Consider the following 20,095-nt stretch of genomic DNA (forward strand, 5'->3'; position numbering starts at 1 on the left):
CTCAGGCGGCATCTGTGGAGGGAAATGGACAGTTAATGTTTCGGGTCGAGACCCTTCATCTGGACTGAAAGATAGAGGGGAGATGGCCAGTATGCGAAGGGGTGAAGCAAGAGCTAGCATGCGATAGGTGGATCCAGGTGAGGAGGGGTCAATGACAGATGGAGCAGGGCAGAGTGGAACTAGCTCCTGGTTGCAAGCAATTTAAATTCCCCTTCCCATTCCTACACTGACCTGTCTGTCCTCGACCTCCTCCACTGCTAGGGAGAGGTCAACCGCAAACTAGAGGAACAGCATCTCATATTCCACATGGGTAGATTACAACTCAACAGCTTAAACAGTGAATTCTCCAATTTCAGGTAACCTGTTCCCACTCTGTCCCATTCCTCTCGCCTGATCTATCCAGTTTCTCCAACACCCACCCAACTATTTCTCCTGATCACCTTGTTTCTTTCCCCTCTTCCATGCACTCCATCAGCCCATCACCCACACTCTCCTCCCAATGGGATCCCTCCCCTCTACTGTTCCCATCTACCCTCCCCACCTCCCTTATTTGGTTCCATGCTCCACCTTCCTTTCCTGTCAGATTCCATCATCTTTGTTGCCTCCACTCATCACCTCCCAGCTTCTGTTGCTATTTCCACTCTTCCCTCCTCCATCTGCCCATCACCACTACCCAGCTGGATCTACCTATTGCTTGCCAGCTCTTGCTCCACCCCTTCCCCAACCTCTTTATTCTGGCTACCTCCCCTCTTTTGGTCCAGGTGTAGTGTCTGTACCTGAAGCGTTGACTGTCCAGTTCCCTCTACTGATAATGCCCTGACCTGCTGAGTTCCTCCAGCAGTTTGTTTTTTACTCGAGATTTCAGTATTTGCAGTCCCTTGTGTTACGGACTAGGTGAATGTCCCTTTAAGATAGAACACAGTGGTGTGTGTGTGTGTGGCGTGCTTACGTCAACAGAAGATAAGGGACGTAATGACGTTGTTGAAGAAGTCAGTCAGATAGAGAGAGAGAGAGAGAGAAAAGGGAGAGAGACACCAGCCTGCTAGTTTCTCTATTGATGGATGAGAAACAATAACTGTGTCTGTCACTGCAATCCACGTATGGAAATTGGAACTAATCCGGTGGAGTTCACTTTGTTGCTGACCTGTGGAAGGAAACGGGTATTTGTGTGGACGACCACGATTCGGATGCTTTTCGGGGTGAGGAAGTCACTACCGAGTAAACACTAAGGTGTCGTTTGGGTTCCATCGTGGAACATTTGGATTTCGTAATTACTCTCTCTATGTTCTCTACATCTACGTCTTATCTTCAGACGACAGTGGTTGTTGAAGAAGCCTTTGCTCATGTTTCACCTTATGGCTTGCGGAACTGATCTTTAAGAACCATTCCTGGACTTGGAGTTTGGGACTTTGCCACACACACTACGAGTTTAGTTTTGGGGTTAATGTTTAAGATCTAACATTTTTATTTCTAACATTCTAACATTTTTACTTTTATTTTTCTTATTATCATAAGTAGTTATTAATAAAGTAGTTTTTAACACTTATCACATGACTCGGAAGGTTTCTTTTGTTGCTGTTTCGTAACAAAATTGGGGGGTCATCCGGGATCGAACCCAAAGATTAACGACTGTCATCCGGGATCGTTCCCCAGATTGACGAGATTCATCCGAGATCTAATCCAAAGATTGACGAGGGTGGTCTGAGTTTGAACAAATTGGGGTCTTAGTGGACGACTGATTGTGGTCGGTCTGATAAATTCTTTTTAATTGGCTTGTGTGTGTGGAAACCAGCAGCAATAGATATTGAGGCATTTTTGGAGTCACCAACCCTAAAGGGATTGCAGGTGGCAAAAAAGGATGATTTGGTGAAAATTGCTACAAGGCTAAACCTTAAAGCAGTATGAGAAAAGCAGTTATTCATAGAATGATAGTTGACTATTATTTGGAGAAGAAAGTGTTTGGGGTGAGTGAGATAGTCGAGTTTCCTGAGATTAAACCCATGATTTCTGATGTGACTTCTCAACCAGTGGAGTTGGAGGAGGAAGAGTTAGAAGAGTTTCCTGAGAGTGAGTCAGAGATTCCTGATGGCCGGGTGCAATTAGCAAAGATAGAGTTAGAACAAACGCAAATGAAGTTCAAGTTAGGACAAAGGAAGCTAGAGTTAGAGCAAAGGAAAATAGAGTTAGAGGAAAGGAAGGCCCAGATGGAATTGAGGAGGATGGAGCTGGATAGGGAGGAGAAGGAAAAACAGCGGCAGCATGAGTTAAAAATGAAGCGAAAGAGTTTGGAATCTGATTCTGATGATGGCTTTTTAGCCAGCAGGGAGGTTCGATTAGTCCCTCCTTTTGAAGATCAGGTTGATCAGTATTTCCAACATTTTGAAAAGGCTGCTGTCAGTTCAAACTGGCCAAAGGAAGGATGGGCAGAGAGTTACAGAGTTACGTTACAGAGAGTAATTAAAAGGTAAAGCTCAAAAAGCTTATTCTGCTTTGTCTGTTGAGGATGCAGCTGATTATACAAAGGTAAAACAAGCTGTGTTGAAGGCCTATGAATTGGTACCTGAAGCTTATAGACAAAAATTTAGAGACTTGAAGAAATCTGCAGATCAGACATACATGGAATTTGCCAATGGAAAGAGAATATGTTTTGAACGATGGTGCATGGCTAAAAATGTAGTTGGGGATTTTGATAAATTGACAGAATTGATGTTAATGGAAGACTTTAAAAGATGTGTCCCAGCTGATATAACAACATATTTAAATGAAAAGGAGGTGGAAACTTTACAAGAAACTGCTAGGTTGGCAGATGATTATGTTTTAACCCATAAATCCAAATGGGGACCACCTAAAACCTTTCAAAAGAGTTATAAGGACAATCCAGGTAAACCAGAGATTAAATTGGGAGGTAATCAAAAAGGGAAGGATGAAAAGAAGCCAGTGCTGGAGAAACCTGTTGAGCGTACTTGTTATTACTGTAAGAAACCTGGCCATGTAATAGCTAATTGTGCCCTTTTGAAGAAAAGGAAGGAAGCCGTGCCCAATGCTTGCTTTCAGGTAATTAAAAATCAAAAAGGTTTAGGGGATGTTGTTAAAGATCAGTCCTTGTCAAAGGTGAAAGCTGAAAAGTTGGAGGAGGTGAGGAAGGAATTCCGTTCTTATGTATCCGAGGGTTTTGTTTCATTGACTGATGGGTCACCCCAGGTGCCAGTGAAAATCCTTAGAGATACTGGGGCTCGCCAATCTCTCTTGCTGGACAGTGTTTTAAATTTTGGTGAAGAAACTGACACTGGCGAGGTAAATCTAGTGCGAGGTGTTACAGGTGACACTATGTCTGTCCCTTTGCACAAAGTGATTTTAAAGTCAAAGTTCGTAGAAGGATCTGTCGAGATAGGGGTACGACCTAGTTTACCAGTGGAAGGAGCTTCTTTGTTATTGGGGAATGACCTTGTGGATGGAGAATTTGTCTCTGTGGTACGGTTAACGACCAAACTAAGGATTGATGAGTCTGAGAATGATCCAGATGTTTACCCATCCAGTGCGGTGACTCGAGCTGGAGCTAAAGAATTAGCCAAGGCCAACAGTCCTGTGCAGCCTGATGTTGTTCCCTGTGACAGCCCTAAACAGGAAGAAAATTATGATGACTCGCCTGAGACTTTTCTGTCTTCACTGGAGGATCAAAATCCTTGTAGTGAGCCTGAATTTAAAGATTTGTCTTTGTCGAGGAAAGAATTTATGGTGGAACAGATGAAAGACCCTGAGCTTACAGAATTGAGAGAAAAAGCACTCTCATGTGATGAGATTGAAAAAGTGCCAGTTGGATATTATGTTGAAAATGGAGTATTAATGAGGAAATGGAGACCTCCTCATGTCCCTGTTAATGAGGAATGGGAAGTTATTCATCAGGTTGTGGTTCCAAAAGTTTATAGGGATGAGATTTTAAACCTGGCCCATAGTATGCCTTTGGGTGGTCATTTTGGTGTGAATAAAACTGTAGGGAAGATCTTGAAACAATTTTATCGGCCTGGTTTGAGAAAGGATGTGGTGATGTTTTGTTGAACCTGTCATACATGACAGATGGTAGGTAAACCAAATCAAAGACCCCCTGTGGCTCCGTTAAAACCTATTCCTGCTTTTGGTGAACCCTTTTCAAAGGTGATTGTGAACTGTGTTGGCCCATTGCCAGAGTCTAAGGCTGGAAATCAGTATTTGTTAACCATCATGTATGCAACTTCTAGATTTCCAGAGGCAATACCATGTGATGCGAATGTTGCTCCTAAGGTATCTGATGTTGATATTGAGGAAGGTCAACTTAGACCAAATATTGTTCCATCGAAACTAAAAAACCAAAATATCCTGGAGGACCTTGAAAGAAAGTTGGACCATTTACAAGTTTCACAAAAGCAACAGATGAGGGAATTAATTCTAAAATTTAAAAATCTGTTCCCAGATGTTCCAAACAGAACGTCGATAGTTACTCATGATGTTGGGGATGCAAAACCAATCAAACAACACCCATATTGAATGAATGTGGAAAAAAGTAAACTTGTTGACCAGGAGATTGAATATATGTTAGAAAATGATATTATTAGACGTTCCGCTTCAAATTGGAGTTCGCCCTGTGTTATTGTGCGTAAACCTGATGGAACTGTTAGATTTTGCACAGATTACAGGAAAGTGAATGCTGTAACGAAGTCAGATGCTTACCCTATTCCTGGGGTGGATGATTGCATAGATAGAGTAGGAAAGGCAAAATTTCTTACAAAGATTGACTTATTAGAAGGGTACTGGTGTGTTCCATTAACAGGTAGAGGGAGGGAGATTTCTGCCTTTGTAACCCCTTCTGGATTGTATGAATATAAGGTTTTGCCATTTGGAATGAAAAATGCTCTGGCAACATTTCAAAGAATGATTAATTCAGTGATTCATGGGTTAAAACATACAGATGCCTACATTGACGACTTAGTGACAGGGAATGATACATGGGAGGATCACATCTCTGCGATAGAAAAGTTGTTTGAAAGACTTTCCGAAGCTAGCCTTACAGTTAACTTGGCTAAGAGTGAATTTGGCCATGCCACTGTGATGTATCTTGGTTATATTGTAGGTCAAGGCAAGTTAGCTCCTGTTCAGGCAAAAGTTCAAGCAATATCTGAGTTCCCTGTTCCCATGGGTACGAGGACTGTTAGAAGATTTTTGGGAATGGTTGGATATTATCGAAAATTTTGTAAAAAAAATTTGCTGATGTTGCTCTTTCCCCTAACCAATCTTCTGAAGAAGGGAGTAAAGTTTGTTTGGACAGATCCTTGTCAAGAAGCATTTGAGAAGCTGAAAGCCATTTTGTGCTACCATCCTGTGCTCAAATCACCTGACTTTGAAAAGCCATTTTCTTTAGCAGTAGATGCCAGTGATGAAACTGCAGGAGCTGTGTTGTTGCAGGAGGGTGACCTTGATGATATTGACCATCCTGTAGCTTACTTTTCAAAGAAATTTAATGAGCATCAAAAGAATTATTTCACCATAGAGAAAAAATTACTGTTGCTTGTTTTAGCCTTGCAACATCTCAGTGTATATGTTTGCACCGCTCAGAAACCATTGACTGTGTATACAGATCATAGCCCATTGGTGTTTCTGAGCCGAGTCAAAAACAAGAACAGAAGGCTGTTAACTGGAGTTTAATTTTGCAAGAGTTTGATCTCATGATAACTCACGTTAAAGGCAAAGATAACGTGATCGCTGATTGTCTTTCTCGATGTTAAATGGGAAACATGCATCTTTACTAGTCTGATATTCTGTAATTGTGTAGTATGATAATTATTAACATTACTAACTGTATGCGCGGTTAAATTTTTTTTGGGGGGGAAAAGGTTCTTTTTAGGTGGGAGGTGTTACGGACCAGGTGAATGTCCCTTTAAGATAGAACATAGTGGTGTGTGTGCGTGCGGCGTGCTTACGTCAACAGAAGATAAAGGACGTTGTTGAAGAAGTCAGTCAGAGAGAGAGAGAGAGAGAGAGAGAGAAAAGGGAGAGAGACACCAGCCTGCTAGTTTCTCTATCGATGGATGAGAAACAATAACTGTGTCTGTCACTGCAATCCACATATGGAAATTGGAAGTAATCCGGGGGAGTTTACTTTGTCGCTAACCTGTAGAAGGAAACAGGTATTTGTGTGGACGACCACGATTCGGATGCTTTTCGGGGTGAGGAAATCACTACCGAGTAAACACTAAGGTGTCGTTTGGGTTCCATCGTGGAACATTTGGATTTCGTAATTACTCTCTCTATGTTCTCTACATCTACGTCTTATCTTCAGACAACGGTGGTTGTTGAAGAAGCCTTTGCTCATGTTTCACCTTATGGCTTGCGGAACTGAACTTTAAGAACCATTCCTGGACTTGGAGTTTGGGACTTTGCCACACACACACACACACACTACGAGTTTAGTTTTGGGGTTAATGTTTAAGATCTAACATTTTTATTTCTAACATTCTAACATTTTTACTTTTATTTTTCTTATTATCATAAGTAGTTATTAATAAAGTAGTTTTTAACACTTATCACATGACTCGGAGTGTTTCTTTTGTTGCTGGTTCGTAACACTTGTGTCTCCAGGATGAGGAGAAATGTCATCACGTACAGGCTGGTGTGTCTTTTGAAAATTTCTTCCCCTGACAGCTGTGGAGGCTCCGTCATTGATTACATTCAAAGTAGAGATGAATAGATTTCTGGATATCAAAGGGATATGGGAATACAGCAAGGAAATAGTTTTAAGATTGAATGACAGCTGTGATCTTGAGCAGAGGAGTGGGTTCAAAGGGCTGAATGGCTTTCTCCAATTTCTTATGTTCAGTTCCAAAGCAATCTTGTCTCCTTTAATATAAAGACTCTGCTCTGTTTTTTCAGCTTTAAACTGTGTTTTTAAAGTCAGATTTACCTGTTTTGAAATGCCCACCTTGAAGTCTGCATTTGAAGAGCATTTGAAGAAAATGCTTTGGTTCTCTGCAGTTTGAGACAAATTTGTGAAATGTTCATGTTTCAGATTTTAATTTTGATGTTGGATAGGCTGAGTTTAACCAAGTTCAAGTTGTTTTAAGTGCCTGTTAATTGTCGTATAATTCAGGATCCATTCAGATTGTAATTCGTATTCGACTGCTGAAAAATATTTTTATTAGCTGCTTTTTGAGAAAGGATTTCGCCCTCTTCTGTAGAAAAGAAACTTTTATCCTGAAATTAAAGCAGAAAATGCTGGAAATATTCTGCAAGTCAGGCGGTATCTATGGGCGTAGAAACAATGCGATTGCTTAAGGTCAGTGGCCTTTAATTAGAATTGATATGTGTATAAACTGTCAGGGTTAGGGGTAACATTAGTGCTCTCGGTCTTGTTGGAACACAAAAGATTTAATCATTCTTGCAGCAAATAGGAAGTCTATGTTTCACTTCATCTGAAACTCCTTAGTTGATATGCCAAGTTACTAAATTCTTCTTTAAATCCTACATAGTTGTAGTTTTTTATAATTACCAAAAATATTAAAAATACATAGTAAGTATGAGTCAGTTTGGGGGAAAAAACTGAATTCTGATATCTAGTTCATCATTTTACATCCCAAACTTCTGCGTTAATAGAGGAACCATACACGCCTTTTGACCAAGGACAATCAAAATAGACTACTGTAGTGACTAATGTCATTTGTTTTTTGTGGAACTTTGCATTGTGCAAGTTGGTTGTCATCTTTTCACACTCAACAGTGATTTTTCATTTCTAAGTAATTCGTTAGTTAAATGCTTTGGGATGTCTTGAGGATATGTAGGGCTTTTTTATATATGTAAAATTTGTCAATTCTATTTGATACAACCTTTTACGTTTTAAGTTTGTGTGACCATGTGATTTTTTTTGTGTGCAGCAGGCTACTGTAGGTAGGTGACCCTCATCTCCCCTCTGCGACACAGTGGCATAGCCAGTGGAGCTGCTGCCTCACAGCTCACTGTCTCATGTTCAAACCTCGATCAGGTGCTGAGTTTGTGGAGGTTGCAGGCCCTCCCTGTGACTGTGTGGGTTTCCGCCAGCTGTTCCAGTTTCCTCCCATATCCCAAATACATATGGGTTGGTAGGTTAATTGGTGACTCTAAGTTATCTTAAAGTGTGGGTGACTGTAGAATCTGGGAGGAGTTGATGGGAATAGTGTAGGATTAGCGTAAATGGCACTTGATGTTGGTACGGACTTGATGGGCCGAAGGGCCTGTTTCCTTGCTGTATTGCTCTGAGTATAATTCCTGAATTTGAACAAGTAGGAGTGGGCTAAAACTGGTCAAGGCTCACAAGGCACAGCAACTCTTTTTAAATAGATTATTGTACTTAGAAATGCTCATCTGCTGTTGCTTTAAACACAGTTTACTTAAAATGCTGCTCATGTGTACAGTTTTCTTTAACTCCAGATGATATTTGAACTTGACTCACCCGAGCGATCATTCAGAAGGTGTCTGTTCCCACATGCCCTGCTTTTATTTTCCAAAATATTACTTTATTCATAAAATTTGCATATTCTGCACATGCATATTTCACCATTCTCAGGACCAACCACGTCACTCCATTTGCATTACATTAACATGACATCCATTTACATACATTTATTGAATGGGTTCTAACCCCTCAAGAATTCAATGGCAGGAGGGTCTTAAACTGTAGCTTGTCCTTACAGAACCTTAACGGCAGCAGATCTGGGCTTCATTGCTTTCCTCAGAAAGTACTGGCTGACCATGGAATGTGCCAATCTTAATATTTGGTCATGGACAGCTCCTTGCACTAGGAGACTGATTTTGGGAACACCAGGGTGTGTCTTTTGCCACATTGGTAATCTTCCAGCAGTAGTTGGTGTTTGTTTTGTGCTCTAGCGCAGCTTCTTGGATGAACATGGATAAAGACCATAGTTTTTCTTACCTGTCTTCCTTGGCAAGCAGACACTCCTGAAACAGATGGATCTCATCTCCAATGCAGCCATCTTGAGAACAGTTGGTGGGGTTGAGAGGAGTGCTGTGTATTCTGGCTGCTTAAGAAGGATCCAATCAGGAGGGCTCTTCTCAATACCAGTCGAAGCAAGGTCATAGTACTCTTTAGAAAATTCTGGTGATGAAACATTCTGCCAATCAGCCATGAAGCTCTGCCCAAGGAACTATAGAACGTAGAACAATACAGCAGAGGAACAGGCCCTTCGGCCCACAATGTTGTGCCAAACCAATTACATTAGTAATAAAATGCCCAACTGAACAAATCCCTTCTGCCTACACAATATCTATATCCTACCATTTCCCTCACACTCATGTGCCTGTCTAAGAGCTTCTTGAATGCCCTATTGTGTTTGCCTCCACCACCACCACCCCAGGCAGCGCATTCCAGGCACCCACCACTCTGTGTAAAACAAAAGACTTGCCCAGCACATATCCTTTGAATTTACCCTCTTTCATCTTAAATGCATGTCCTCTGGTATTAGACATTTCAACTCTGGAGAAAAGATAGAATCATAGAACAGTACAGCACAATACAGGCCTTTCGGCCCTTTAAACCTCGCCTAAGACTATCTAACCCCTTCCTCCCACATATCCCTCTATTTTAAATACCTCTATATGCTTATCTAGTAATCTCTTGAATCTGACCAATGTACCTGCCTCCACCACCGCCCCAGGTAGTGCATTCCGTGCCCCAACCACTCTCTAGGTAAAAAGCCTCCCTCTGATATCTCCCTTGAACTTCCCACCCATTACTTTTAATATAATAATATAATACTTTTAATGTAATAATATAATACTTTTAATAAAATAATTATTATAATAAAAATAAATAAATAAGTTGATTAATAAAAAAGATACTGGCTGTCTATCTATGCCTTCTATAATCTTATAACTCTCTATCAGATCTCCCCTCGGCCTCCACCACTTCAGAGAAGACAACCCAAGTTTGTCCAACCTATCCTCATAGCAGATGCCCTCTAATCCAGGCAGCATCTTGGGAAACCTCTTCTGCACCCTCTCCAAAGCCTCGACATCCTTTCAATAATGGGGCGACCAGAACTGAATGCAGTACTCCAGATGCAGCCGAACTGAAGTTTTATAAAGCTGCAACATAACTTCTTGACTCTTGAACTCAATGCCTCGACTAATGAAGGCAAGCATGCTGTATGCCTTCTTTACCACCCTATCAACCTGTGTAGCCACTTTCAGGGAGCAATGATCTTGGACCCCAAGATCCCTCTGCTCATTAACACTGTTGAGATCCGACAGAATTTAATCAACAGAATCTATCACCCCCTTCTCCCGCATGCCTTGAGGGCTTTCTATGCAGACCTGATTGACTTATGGTTGAAGGTGTCCTTCTGCAAAATAGCTGCAAGGAGCAGATGGTACAGTACACTCCAGCTGAAGGGAACGTTCGGAGATATGAGACTGCAAATGCAAAAGGTTTAAGGGCTTTTGTTGAAAGGAACATTCAGTGGCAACATGGCCAAACTTATCCTTTGCAACACCAGAGGCAGATAGAACCTCTGTATGCAGTGGCTTTTAGCATTTGGATGCTGAAATTTCACAACATATAAGTCAGTGCTAATAAATCCATTTCTGATTCTGAATGCCCGAGGCCTACACATAGATTGATGCAGCAACACCTAAAGGTAGCCATCAGGTGATGTCCACATTGGTACATTTTAACTCTGTTTATATATTGTACCTCTTATGGAGGTAGTCCATCTTGGATCTACAGATAAATTGAATAATGGCTTGGGTGACTGCCACAGTGCAGCGGTGGGTTGTGAGTCTCGTCTTATGTTGTGCAGCAACATAAAGGAGCACCTTACACTCAGATGACAAACTGTGCTTCCAGGAGTTTTATTTGTCTCCGATGGATAGAGCTTGTCAACTTGTCCAGAGGTAATTGTTAGTTGAGACTCTGCTAGCTGTCATCTAAAATCTTCAAGGTCAAGGACAGGAAATTCTGTAAGGCTGTTTGGTTCTTTTAATTCACTTTATAAGTATGTTTCAAGGGAACACAACCAATAGAAACAGCTGAGATTAAAGAGACATGGCCAACAGAACCAGGTTACTTTAAGGGGAGCCCCAGGGAACTGGGGAGCCTAGGAATTGGGGTCCCGATGAGTAGAAATGGTGAACATCACCTGGTGTCCCAGGTGCCAAACTATCAGGATTTCCAAATGGTCAAACAGCAGATTATCAGAGTTTTGATGTTATTTGTCTCCGTGGTCTTGCTGTACCTAAATCTTTACTTTCGATGTGTTAAGAACACACATACCAAGAATCCTCTCTATACCACAATATGCTGTTGCTCTGTTTTTCAATTTTTTTTCATAGTAAGGTATATTAACCCAAATTTCCCAAAGTCTTCATTTGCTACCCTTATCCAGTCATTTATCCTGTCTTTATTCCACTGCAGATTCTGAGTTATCCTCACAGCTTATTTTTCCACTAGTTTTGCATCATCATCAAACCCGAGTAAGTTTTACTCTTTCTATCTAACATTAATACTTATTGTGAAAGCTGTGGTTTCAGTACTAATCCATGTGGTATCCTAATTGTGTGGCAACCTGAAAACAGCCAATTTATTTCAAGTATTAATATGCTACCTTTTGCAAAGCCATGAGTCCTTATTTCATGAGGTACCTTCTCGAATGTCTTCTAAAAAGCTGGGTATTCTGTATTGCCTATCCTGCTCATAGCTTTCTCAAAAGAAATTTGCTGTTTCTTAGCTACCATTGGCATTAAATGCGTATGAAGGATGTGGATATCATTGATGCTCTTGAAACATGCTTTTAGCTATTTCCATACATGAAGATAATGCTGTTTTTAGATTTTCTTTCAGAAGTGTTATAGAATGGTTCATATTGTTAAAGATAATCTGTTTCCTCAGTGGCCTTTTAAGGCAAATTTCAGTTTCTATCACTGCAGCAGTCTTCCTTATTTTATGCAGTTTCATTTATCTTACTGGTGAGTCTTGGTAAGCCTCCTGTGTTTGTCCAGATATGCAAAGAATATTTTTTCCCCATGACGATTATGGAACGCCTGACAGGAATATGTACTTTTATTCATTGTACTACAGCAAAAAGGGGAAGCAGGAGCTTGTTGCTGTCCTACCATTGATCAGCTCCACTTTAAACTGTTGACACTGTGTTGAAGACAGACTCTTAAACAAAAGTGAGTAAGCCAGTGATCAAAATGATCAGCTTCAGCAGCTTGACTGGAATAATTTAGATATTTTTGTTTGTAATACAGTACTATATGGGGTAAATGTTGAACTACTCTTATGAGTTGGATGATGTTATATCTGCTGGATTTATTTTTTCTGCTTGTGGTGCTGGACAACTTTTAATGTTTTTGTTTAAGCAGTGAGTGTGATGGAATCGTGCAGGTTTACTGGGTGTAGATAGGAGTTGAGGTTGCCATGTCAGCCAGGATCTTACTGAATGTTGGAGCAGGGTCGAGGGGCCAAACAGTTTACTCCAGGTCCCGACTCACATACTATATGTATAAGGAAGTGCTCTGGCCTTACTCTCTTGTAGAATGCGGCATAAAGAGGGAATGCAGATTTAAATTTGTTCAATATATTGAAAGATCTGTACTAACTCACCATTATTATTTGATTGATTGGGTGAATTCAGTATTTATTTTACTGTGGATACCTTGTTTAGGAATTTGATAGACTGGGTTGAATGACATTTTTAATCTCAACTTTCATGACACTTTGAACTAAAATTGAAATATTGCATTCTGAAAAAGGGAAGCATGTTTAATCCTTCACTTTCTTCCTTGTTCACTGACTTTTTAATTGCTTGAATTATAACATTAGAGCAGAAATACATATGTTTTCTGGTTAAAAATCAAGCTGTCATTGTAGCAGCTTCCTGCAACTTGTTGCCCTTGGGCATCTTGCTTCGCAGACAGGAGTGGAGTTTCTGGTCACACTATGAACTCCATTGCTCAATATAGCAACTTGCATTTTGTCACAGTCTGCAATTGTCAGTGTTTTCTTGGAAGCTAATTCTATAATATCGGAAAAAATAAATTCCTATTTCAAAAAGTTTGAGAAGTGCAGTTTTTTCACCTTTATGGGCCACTTACACCAGAGGACATTTGGGTTAATGGATTCCTGCTTTAATTTAAGCACCACACGAGCCTCCACCTTTCTATTCTTTAAAATGCCCTTCTATTCTTTTCTCTCTTATGTGCCTGTCTAACCTCCTCCTGAGCACATCTATGCAGTTTGCCTCAACTGTTCCTTGTGGGAGTATGCCACACTCTGTGTGAAGAAATTATGCCTGAATTTCCGATTGAATTTATGAGTTACTGCCTTCTATTCAGAGCCAGAAGTAAAATACAGTAAATGCTGGAAATCTGAAATGAAAATAGAAAGGAATATTCAGCAGACCTTCACTAATACCCACTCCTCTTCCCATGGAATCTTTCTGTGGAAAGATGAAATGCCTGCACTCTTGCCTCTTTCCCTCCCCACCCCCCAACTTCTATTGTCTGGGGTCCCAAACACAGTTCCACCAAAAGCAGTAATTTGTTTGTATTTTGTATGGAGTGAACCCTGTTCACTTCTCGTGATGTGGTCTGCATAAGGGTTGGGTACTGCTCTACAGATTGCCTTCATTCAATGTGCAAGCATCATCCTGAGTTTCCAGTTGCATGTCATTTAATTCTCTGTCCTGCCCCCACTCTTGACCAATGACTTCAGCCTTCTACATGTTCTGATGCGGTTTAAGGTAAGCTTGCGGGATACTGCATTATCTTCTGACTTGGCACATTCAGGCCCCTGTCCAACACAATCACTAAGTTAAGAAAATGAGCATTTTCAGTTTTTATTTTGTTATTTCTGTTTTCCAAAGTCCACAGTACTTTTCTTTAATAATTTCAGATAATGAATTTTCTTATTCTGTCTACCCGTCCTCCTGACCAACTTCTTGTTTCCTGTCCTTTTATGATTTACTTTTGTCCTTTATTACTTTTCCTATTTGTCATTTAATCTCTCCTTTTTTCCTACCAATATCCTTAAAATCTCTTTACGTCTGACTTTTCCCAGTTGTGATGAAAGGTGATCAACCTGAAAACTGATCAACCTGAAAACTGAACCTATGCTTGAAAATGTTATACATGCCCAAAATATGGATAGAAAGTACAAAAAAAACAGGATAGCATTTAAAATCTGAAGAGAGCTTTATAAATAGATCCATTATCAAAGATGGAGAATAGACAAACCCTAAATGTGTACACCTAAAATGTTTTTGTTTAAGTTGTCACAGATTCACTGTTTGATCCCAGCTCTGCACGGTATTTCCAATATTCTCTGTTTTTGTATTACATTTATTGCCCCAAATTCTGGTTTTATGGCAACATTGTTTCGATGTCCGCATCATTAAAATCTTGAAATATTGACTTATGTCATGTTTTACCTTTCCAACCCACCGCAGAAGGCATAACATCACGTAACCTGTGCTAAATCACAGTAAAATCTTTTCTGAACCATCCTAAATTTCTCTATTTAAATCCTTTTTCCTGTCAAGCCAATCTTGTGATCATGGTTAGAATTAGGTGCTCCAGGGTGAAGGTGCATTGTTCCAATTTAGGACATCTTTTAACTGCTCTGATTAATTGTTTAATGCTGTAGATAAGATATCTTTATTAGACACATGTACATTGAAACACACAGTGAAATGCATCTTTTGCGTAGAGTGTTCTGGGGCAGCCTGTAGCTGTAACTGTAAGGGAAAGAATCTTCCATTAAATTGCAATTTTGTCACTAAGTGCTGGATTGCACCTCAAAGTCAAAGCTTAATGCAATCTCTTTATTCGTGAAAGACATAGCAAATGGGAGAGTTTTGAAACCTGACTCATCGATACCAGTAAAACGTAGGAGAAAAGATCAGGATGTAATGAAATGCAAATGAATTAAATAAATCCATGTATTTCTTTTATATATTTGTAAGGGCATGGTGCTTGAAAATATTCATATTCTAGTTGTAGTTTTTCATCTGTCACCATGAAAAATCCACTTAAGAGTTTGGCATCCATTGATGTTGTTATGATTGTCCAGTAGATGGCACTAAACTATGGAAAATTAAACCTGTACTTGAACAAACTATTACAAATGCTGCACTCGAAAGTATAGCTAAAGAATACAAGTAACACAGGATGACAGTTAACATTGGAAAAGAGAATTTCAAAGGTAGATCCATTGTCAAAAATGGAAGGTAGTCAAACCCCAAGTGAGTGCAGCTGAAACACCTTTATCCATGATGTCACAGATCTACCTTTTGGTCCCAGCAAGTGGTTTTAATATACGACATCTGAATTTTTAGTCTCTGCATGTGTTACAATTGGGCCAATTGGAGGCCTGATGCTAAATCTTTGCATCCAGTTTGACCTTGAGTTCTAACTACTAATTGCTATATCAATAAATATGTCTACTTTCACCTCCATATCATTGCCCATTTCTGATTTTGAGATTCATGTGCCTCCTGAAGTTTTGTGGCCAGAAATGGACATAGTACTCTATCTGTGGACAGGTTGAACAAAATTTCCTTGCTTTGATACTCTGGGCCTCTCTGAATCCCAGGATCCCATATGCTTTAAATAGCTGTTCTAAACCAGCAGCATGATGACGTACAATCCTAACTAGTACGTCCACCACAGACTGAATCCCAGTGTTAACCGGATTAAGTAAGGCAGTGCCATCACACTGATCCTCTTCTCAGTCTTCCTCGCTGCTCTACTGTACTACGCCTTCTACTGGAGTGGAGTTGATTTACAAGATGAATGTTAATTTTGTTTTATCTGATGACTCCACTTAAGAATCAAGCTCATTTTTGTTACAGTGTCAAGTTACAGTATGGAGGTGATGCTTTTATATGTGCAATTCAGGGACTGATTCCCAAGTCATTGTTAATTCTTCTGAAACTGGAAAGTGTGGGCCTTGCACTTGACATCTGAAAGACAATAATCTTCAAGCAATGTGCTATATAACACTGCCACTGACAATTGAGGTCCAAGACAAGGCTCTGGAAAATCAGTAATTTCCATTCTCAGTGAATGGAGATATCAAGACAAAATTCACCGTTGTCTCTATCTTTTTTTTAATTCCAAAATAAACTTTATTCATTATAAAAAAACAAAGTATATACAATAACAAAACAGTGCAAACCTTTACATTCATGTACGGATCAATCATTAGTGTTACCTTATTTAAAAAAAACAGCACCGATGCCACACATTGTGGCTCCCTCCCATATTTACAATATTTAAGGGGCTTTCGCACCTGACCCCGCCCCTCCCTCTCCAGTGGCAGAAGAACCGTAAACTGTCTGTATCATGTTTTTTTTAATCAAAATAAACTTTATTCATGATAAAAGAAACTATATACAATAATAAAACTGTTCAAACCTTTACATTCGTGTACAGTTCAATTCTTAGTGTTACCTTTTTATATATAAAAAACACCGCACCGATGCCACACATGTGGCTCCCTGTACAGTAAACAAAGATGCTTCACTATTCTGGCATGAGGTGGAATTAGTATTCCCCCAATTCTTATCACAGGCCTAGACAAAGCCTTTTCACATCACTGCCAGTTTACATACGCTTTGTGTTATAGGAATTAAAAGTAGTGTTTCCTTCCATACCACCCCTTGTGTCTATGCCATACAAAATCTGCACTCAAAACACATTTTGTTCATTTCTGAGCACATCTCGATAAAACTCTTGCCTATATTGCACAGCTGGGTGTTAATTTTGTTGGTGGTACTCCTGTGAATTGTGCTAATTTCAAGTGTTGAATGTGTAAATTTGTTTCACAACCCATGACAGACATAATTTAAAACTAACATTTGCAATGTACATAAATTTTAATGGATTGCTGAAGCATTTCATCCTCCATAGTGGATAATGTATCCTTGTGCAACATGTGTTGTTCATTACACAATATCTTTGTTGTTTCAAGCTTCAGCTTTTAAGAGAGGGGAGAACTTTGTATGAGGAGTTTCAACTTAGCTGTAGTTTGAAAGCAAACCATATTGTGGTAAGCCATGAGGTTAGAGGTACTCTTTAGACCCCCTCTTCCCTCCACCACCAACCTCTCTTCCTCTCTCTTCCCTCGCAAGAAAAATAGCACAGTATGAACATGATTTTGATGTCTGAAATGTGTTGTTGACTCACAATATTGTTCTGACTTTGATGTTTTTTATGGGGCTCAGAAGAAAGGAAAATTGAGACTAGCTTTAACTCAACTTGCTTTGTGCACTTCATTAAAAGTTTTTTCCCTCTACATCTTGTTAATTTAAGATCTTGCTCTCCTACAGACTCAGGCAGTTTTCCACTATGCTGTTGTGGAATGTTTGCCAGTTCAAAAATGCTGGCACGTATTTTGTATGCAGTCATTCGTCATTTTCTTTCAACACTGAAAGCACAAACGAGACCAAAAATAAAAAGGATGGAACGTTGTTCTTCTGACGTCATGGCCTGAAGTGCATCCCCAAAGCTGATGTCAAGATGTTCCTGACCAGAATTCCTGTAAAACTAAATTTAATGTACAACTGGCTGCCAGTCATGTTTCCCCCTGTCTCCACATGATACCAGTTCATTTTCTGCTATTACTGCTGCTGACCCTTGCACTGTTGGAGAGATTCTGTTGGTGCAGACTTTGTGGCGTGCCATATTCTGCACACTGTAATTGAGAATGTTAAACAGCTCGGTAGCTTGGAACATATTGCTAGTGGGTATCTCACTTTTGGAGTTGAATGAGTTCCAACTCTACCTTCAGTGCCATTTACTGTTTAAAAAGAAATGACTAACTCTAATGTGCAAGTTGTATAGGGCAGATTAAAAAAACTATATAATCTTCTTGTTCCACCTTCTAAACTCTGTGATTATGCTCTGTTTTTCACTGCAGTGGAGTTGTGGTTCACCTAAGTGCCATATTTTAAAAGTTCTCCTTGTTGATCTATTTTAATGGAAGGACAATAACCTTGTTTTTTGCCTTTTACTGATATTGTTCAGTTGCCCAGGAGTGTATGGACAGTCCTGAGATGATTCATCATGTACTTTTTGATCCCTGTGAATGACGAACTGTTTCCAAATTACTTGCATTAGGATTCGTGAGCATTGTTGCCATTTGTAACTAGTTATATAAGAAGACTATCTGGCAACTTGCTTCCGGGGAAAATGCTTTGTAATAAATGTTTGTTATTTGAGGAGCTACAGTATGCAGATAATGCTTACATTTTGCACATGCTCAGCACCTGAGCTCCAAGATATTGTTCACTGATGTGAACAGGAGATGGGCCTTGCACTCAACATCTGGGGGGGGCAAGGTCCTCCAGCAACTTTCTCCAACAGCACTGGACAGCCCTCTGACAATAAAGGTTTATGGTGAGTCTGTGAAAATATGGACTACTTCCCATATCTCAGGAACCACCACTTGGCAAAGGCAGACATGGTGCTTCCAATGCACCAAATGCAGCCTTTGGTCAATTGAGGAAAAAGGTATGTGAAGATCAAGACCCTGGGCCCAGTGGAAAACTCATGGTCTAGCATGTCGCAATGATCTCTGCCGTCATTATGTGCTTCTCAGAATTGGAATACCAATGGCAGGCAAGTCGAGGTGCTGGAAAAATACCCACCAACATTGTCTCCACAAAATCCTATAAATTCGCTAGTAGGACCATGGTCAATATCCTCTCTCAGGCCCCAACACCAAGGACCTAGTTACTCTCAGGTGGCTGCATTTGGCAGGTGATGTTGCTCATGTGACTGGCACCAGGCTCTTGAAACAGACAGTCTACTCCAAGCTCTCTTAAGAGAAAAGATTACCTAGCAGACAGAGGGAAAAAGACTCGAGGATCTGCTCAAAGCTTCCTTGAAGGAATGCACCATCCCCATTGACACTTGGATCCTTTTGGTCCATGACTGCTAAAAGTGGAGAAGCAGCACTCAAAATAGTATTGAGCACACAGAAGCCCTGTTTAAGCAGTGGAAGGATTACACCAGTTCACAACCTACTCACCCATAAGCCACGTCCTGCCCCATCAGTGGAACAGTCTGCAGTTCCCACATTGGCTCATTAGCCACCAAAGAACCAACACAACCAAAATGGATGCAAGTCATCCTTGATATAGATGAAGAGGAAGAAGACTAATGCGAAGCTATATATATTTACATTGCCAGTACTTCATGATCTAGACTGCTACAGATTGTTTTCTTAGAACTAATGCTCTAATTATGTCTATAGAGCAGCAGAGCTATAGAGCACAGAAAACAAAATTATACCTAAGTATATGCTGATTATCCTGTTTGACATGAATGTGGTTTCGGAACTGTAACCACCTTGAATGAATCCTTTGTCCCTTTTTGGCGCAACGTAGAGGTTTCCATTTTGGATATTTAATTCTGTTTCAAAGATTCAAATTCTTATTAAAAAATATTCAGAAATTACAGTTGTGTTAATTTTAGTTTAGATTTGGCACTGTTTAACTTTTGTTTAATAAAGCAAGTTGAACTTTTCAGTCATGTTGCGGATGAATTTGGACTTTGCTATTTGTTGTAGAAAATGCATATTCCCATTTATCAGCTCAATACCCTCCCCGTCCACAAGAAAACAGGATCAACGTAGAATGAGAATCATTTGGTACTCGAGGTAGTGCGCAGTAAACTATTCTCTAAATTAGGATTAATTTCCACATTAAGTGCCATCAAATATACCAACAAAATCCTACAAAATACAATTAAAGCACATCAATGCAGCATTGTAAACAGACGTTAACTGCAATCACTGCATATACTGGAGGAATCTGTTGGTTTTAGAAATGGTGAATAGTTCAAAATTATCGAATCATATTCCATCAATAATTATTTTTCCATTCAGAATATCTTTATTTCATCTATTAAACCCATTTAAACAACGTGCCCTGTACCTGAAAACTGTTGCTTTACTATTCATTCCATAGGGGTAAAAGGAAATGAGAAGGCCAGTGAGAAGGCTCTATTCGAGATTGCTATTATAGGATTACTTAGAATATCATTAATCAGTGCATGTGTCTCATCCTACTAT

At 39.9% G+C, this 20,095-nt stretch overlaps 1 protein-coding gene across 2 annotated transcripts in view; it reads left to right on the forward strand.

Moving 5' to 3' along the window:
* LOC127578368 (beta-parvin) overlaps nt 1–20,095 on the forward strand; it is a 54,376-nt gene that overhangs the window by 781 nt on the left and 33,500 nt on the right. Inside the window, exon 1 of one of the 2 annotated variants that reach the window (XM_052030314.1) lies at nt 12,113–12,189. The exons of the other annotated variant lie outside the window; for it this stretch is intronic. Within the exon in view, the coding sequence (XP_051886274.1) occupies nt 12,189 (1 nt within the window). The 5' untranslated portion in view covers nt 12,113–12,188. Of the gene's footprint in view, nt 1–12,112; nt 12,190–20,095 lie in introns of those variants that run through there. 2 annotated transcript variants of the gene reach the window in all.

Source organism: Pristis pectinata, chromosome 15, assembly GCF_009764475.1.
Source record: "Pristis pectinata isolate sPriPec2 chromosome 15, sPriPec2.1.pri, whole genome shotgun sequence".
NCBI classification, from domain to species: domain Eukaryota; kingdom Metazoa; phylum Chordata; class Chondrichthyes; order Rhinopristiformes; family Pristidae; genus Pristis; species Pristis pectinata.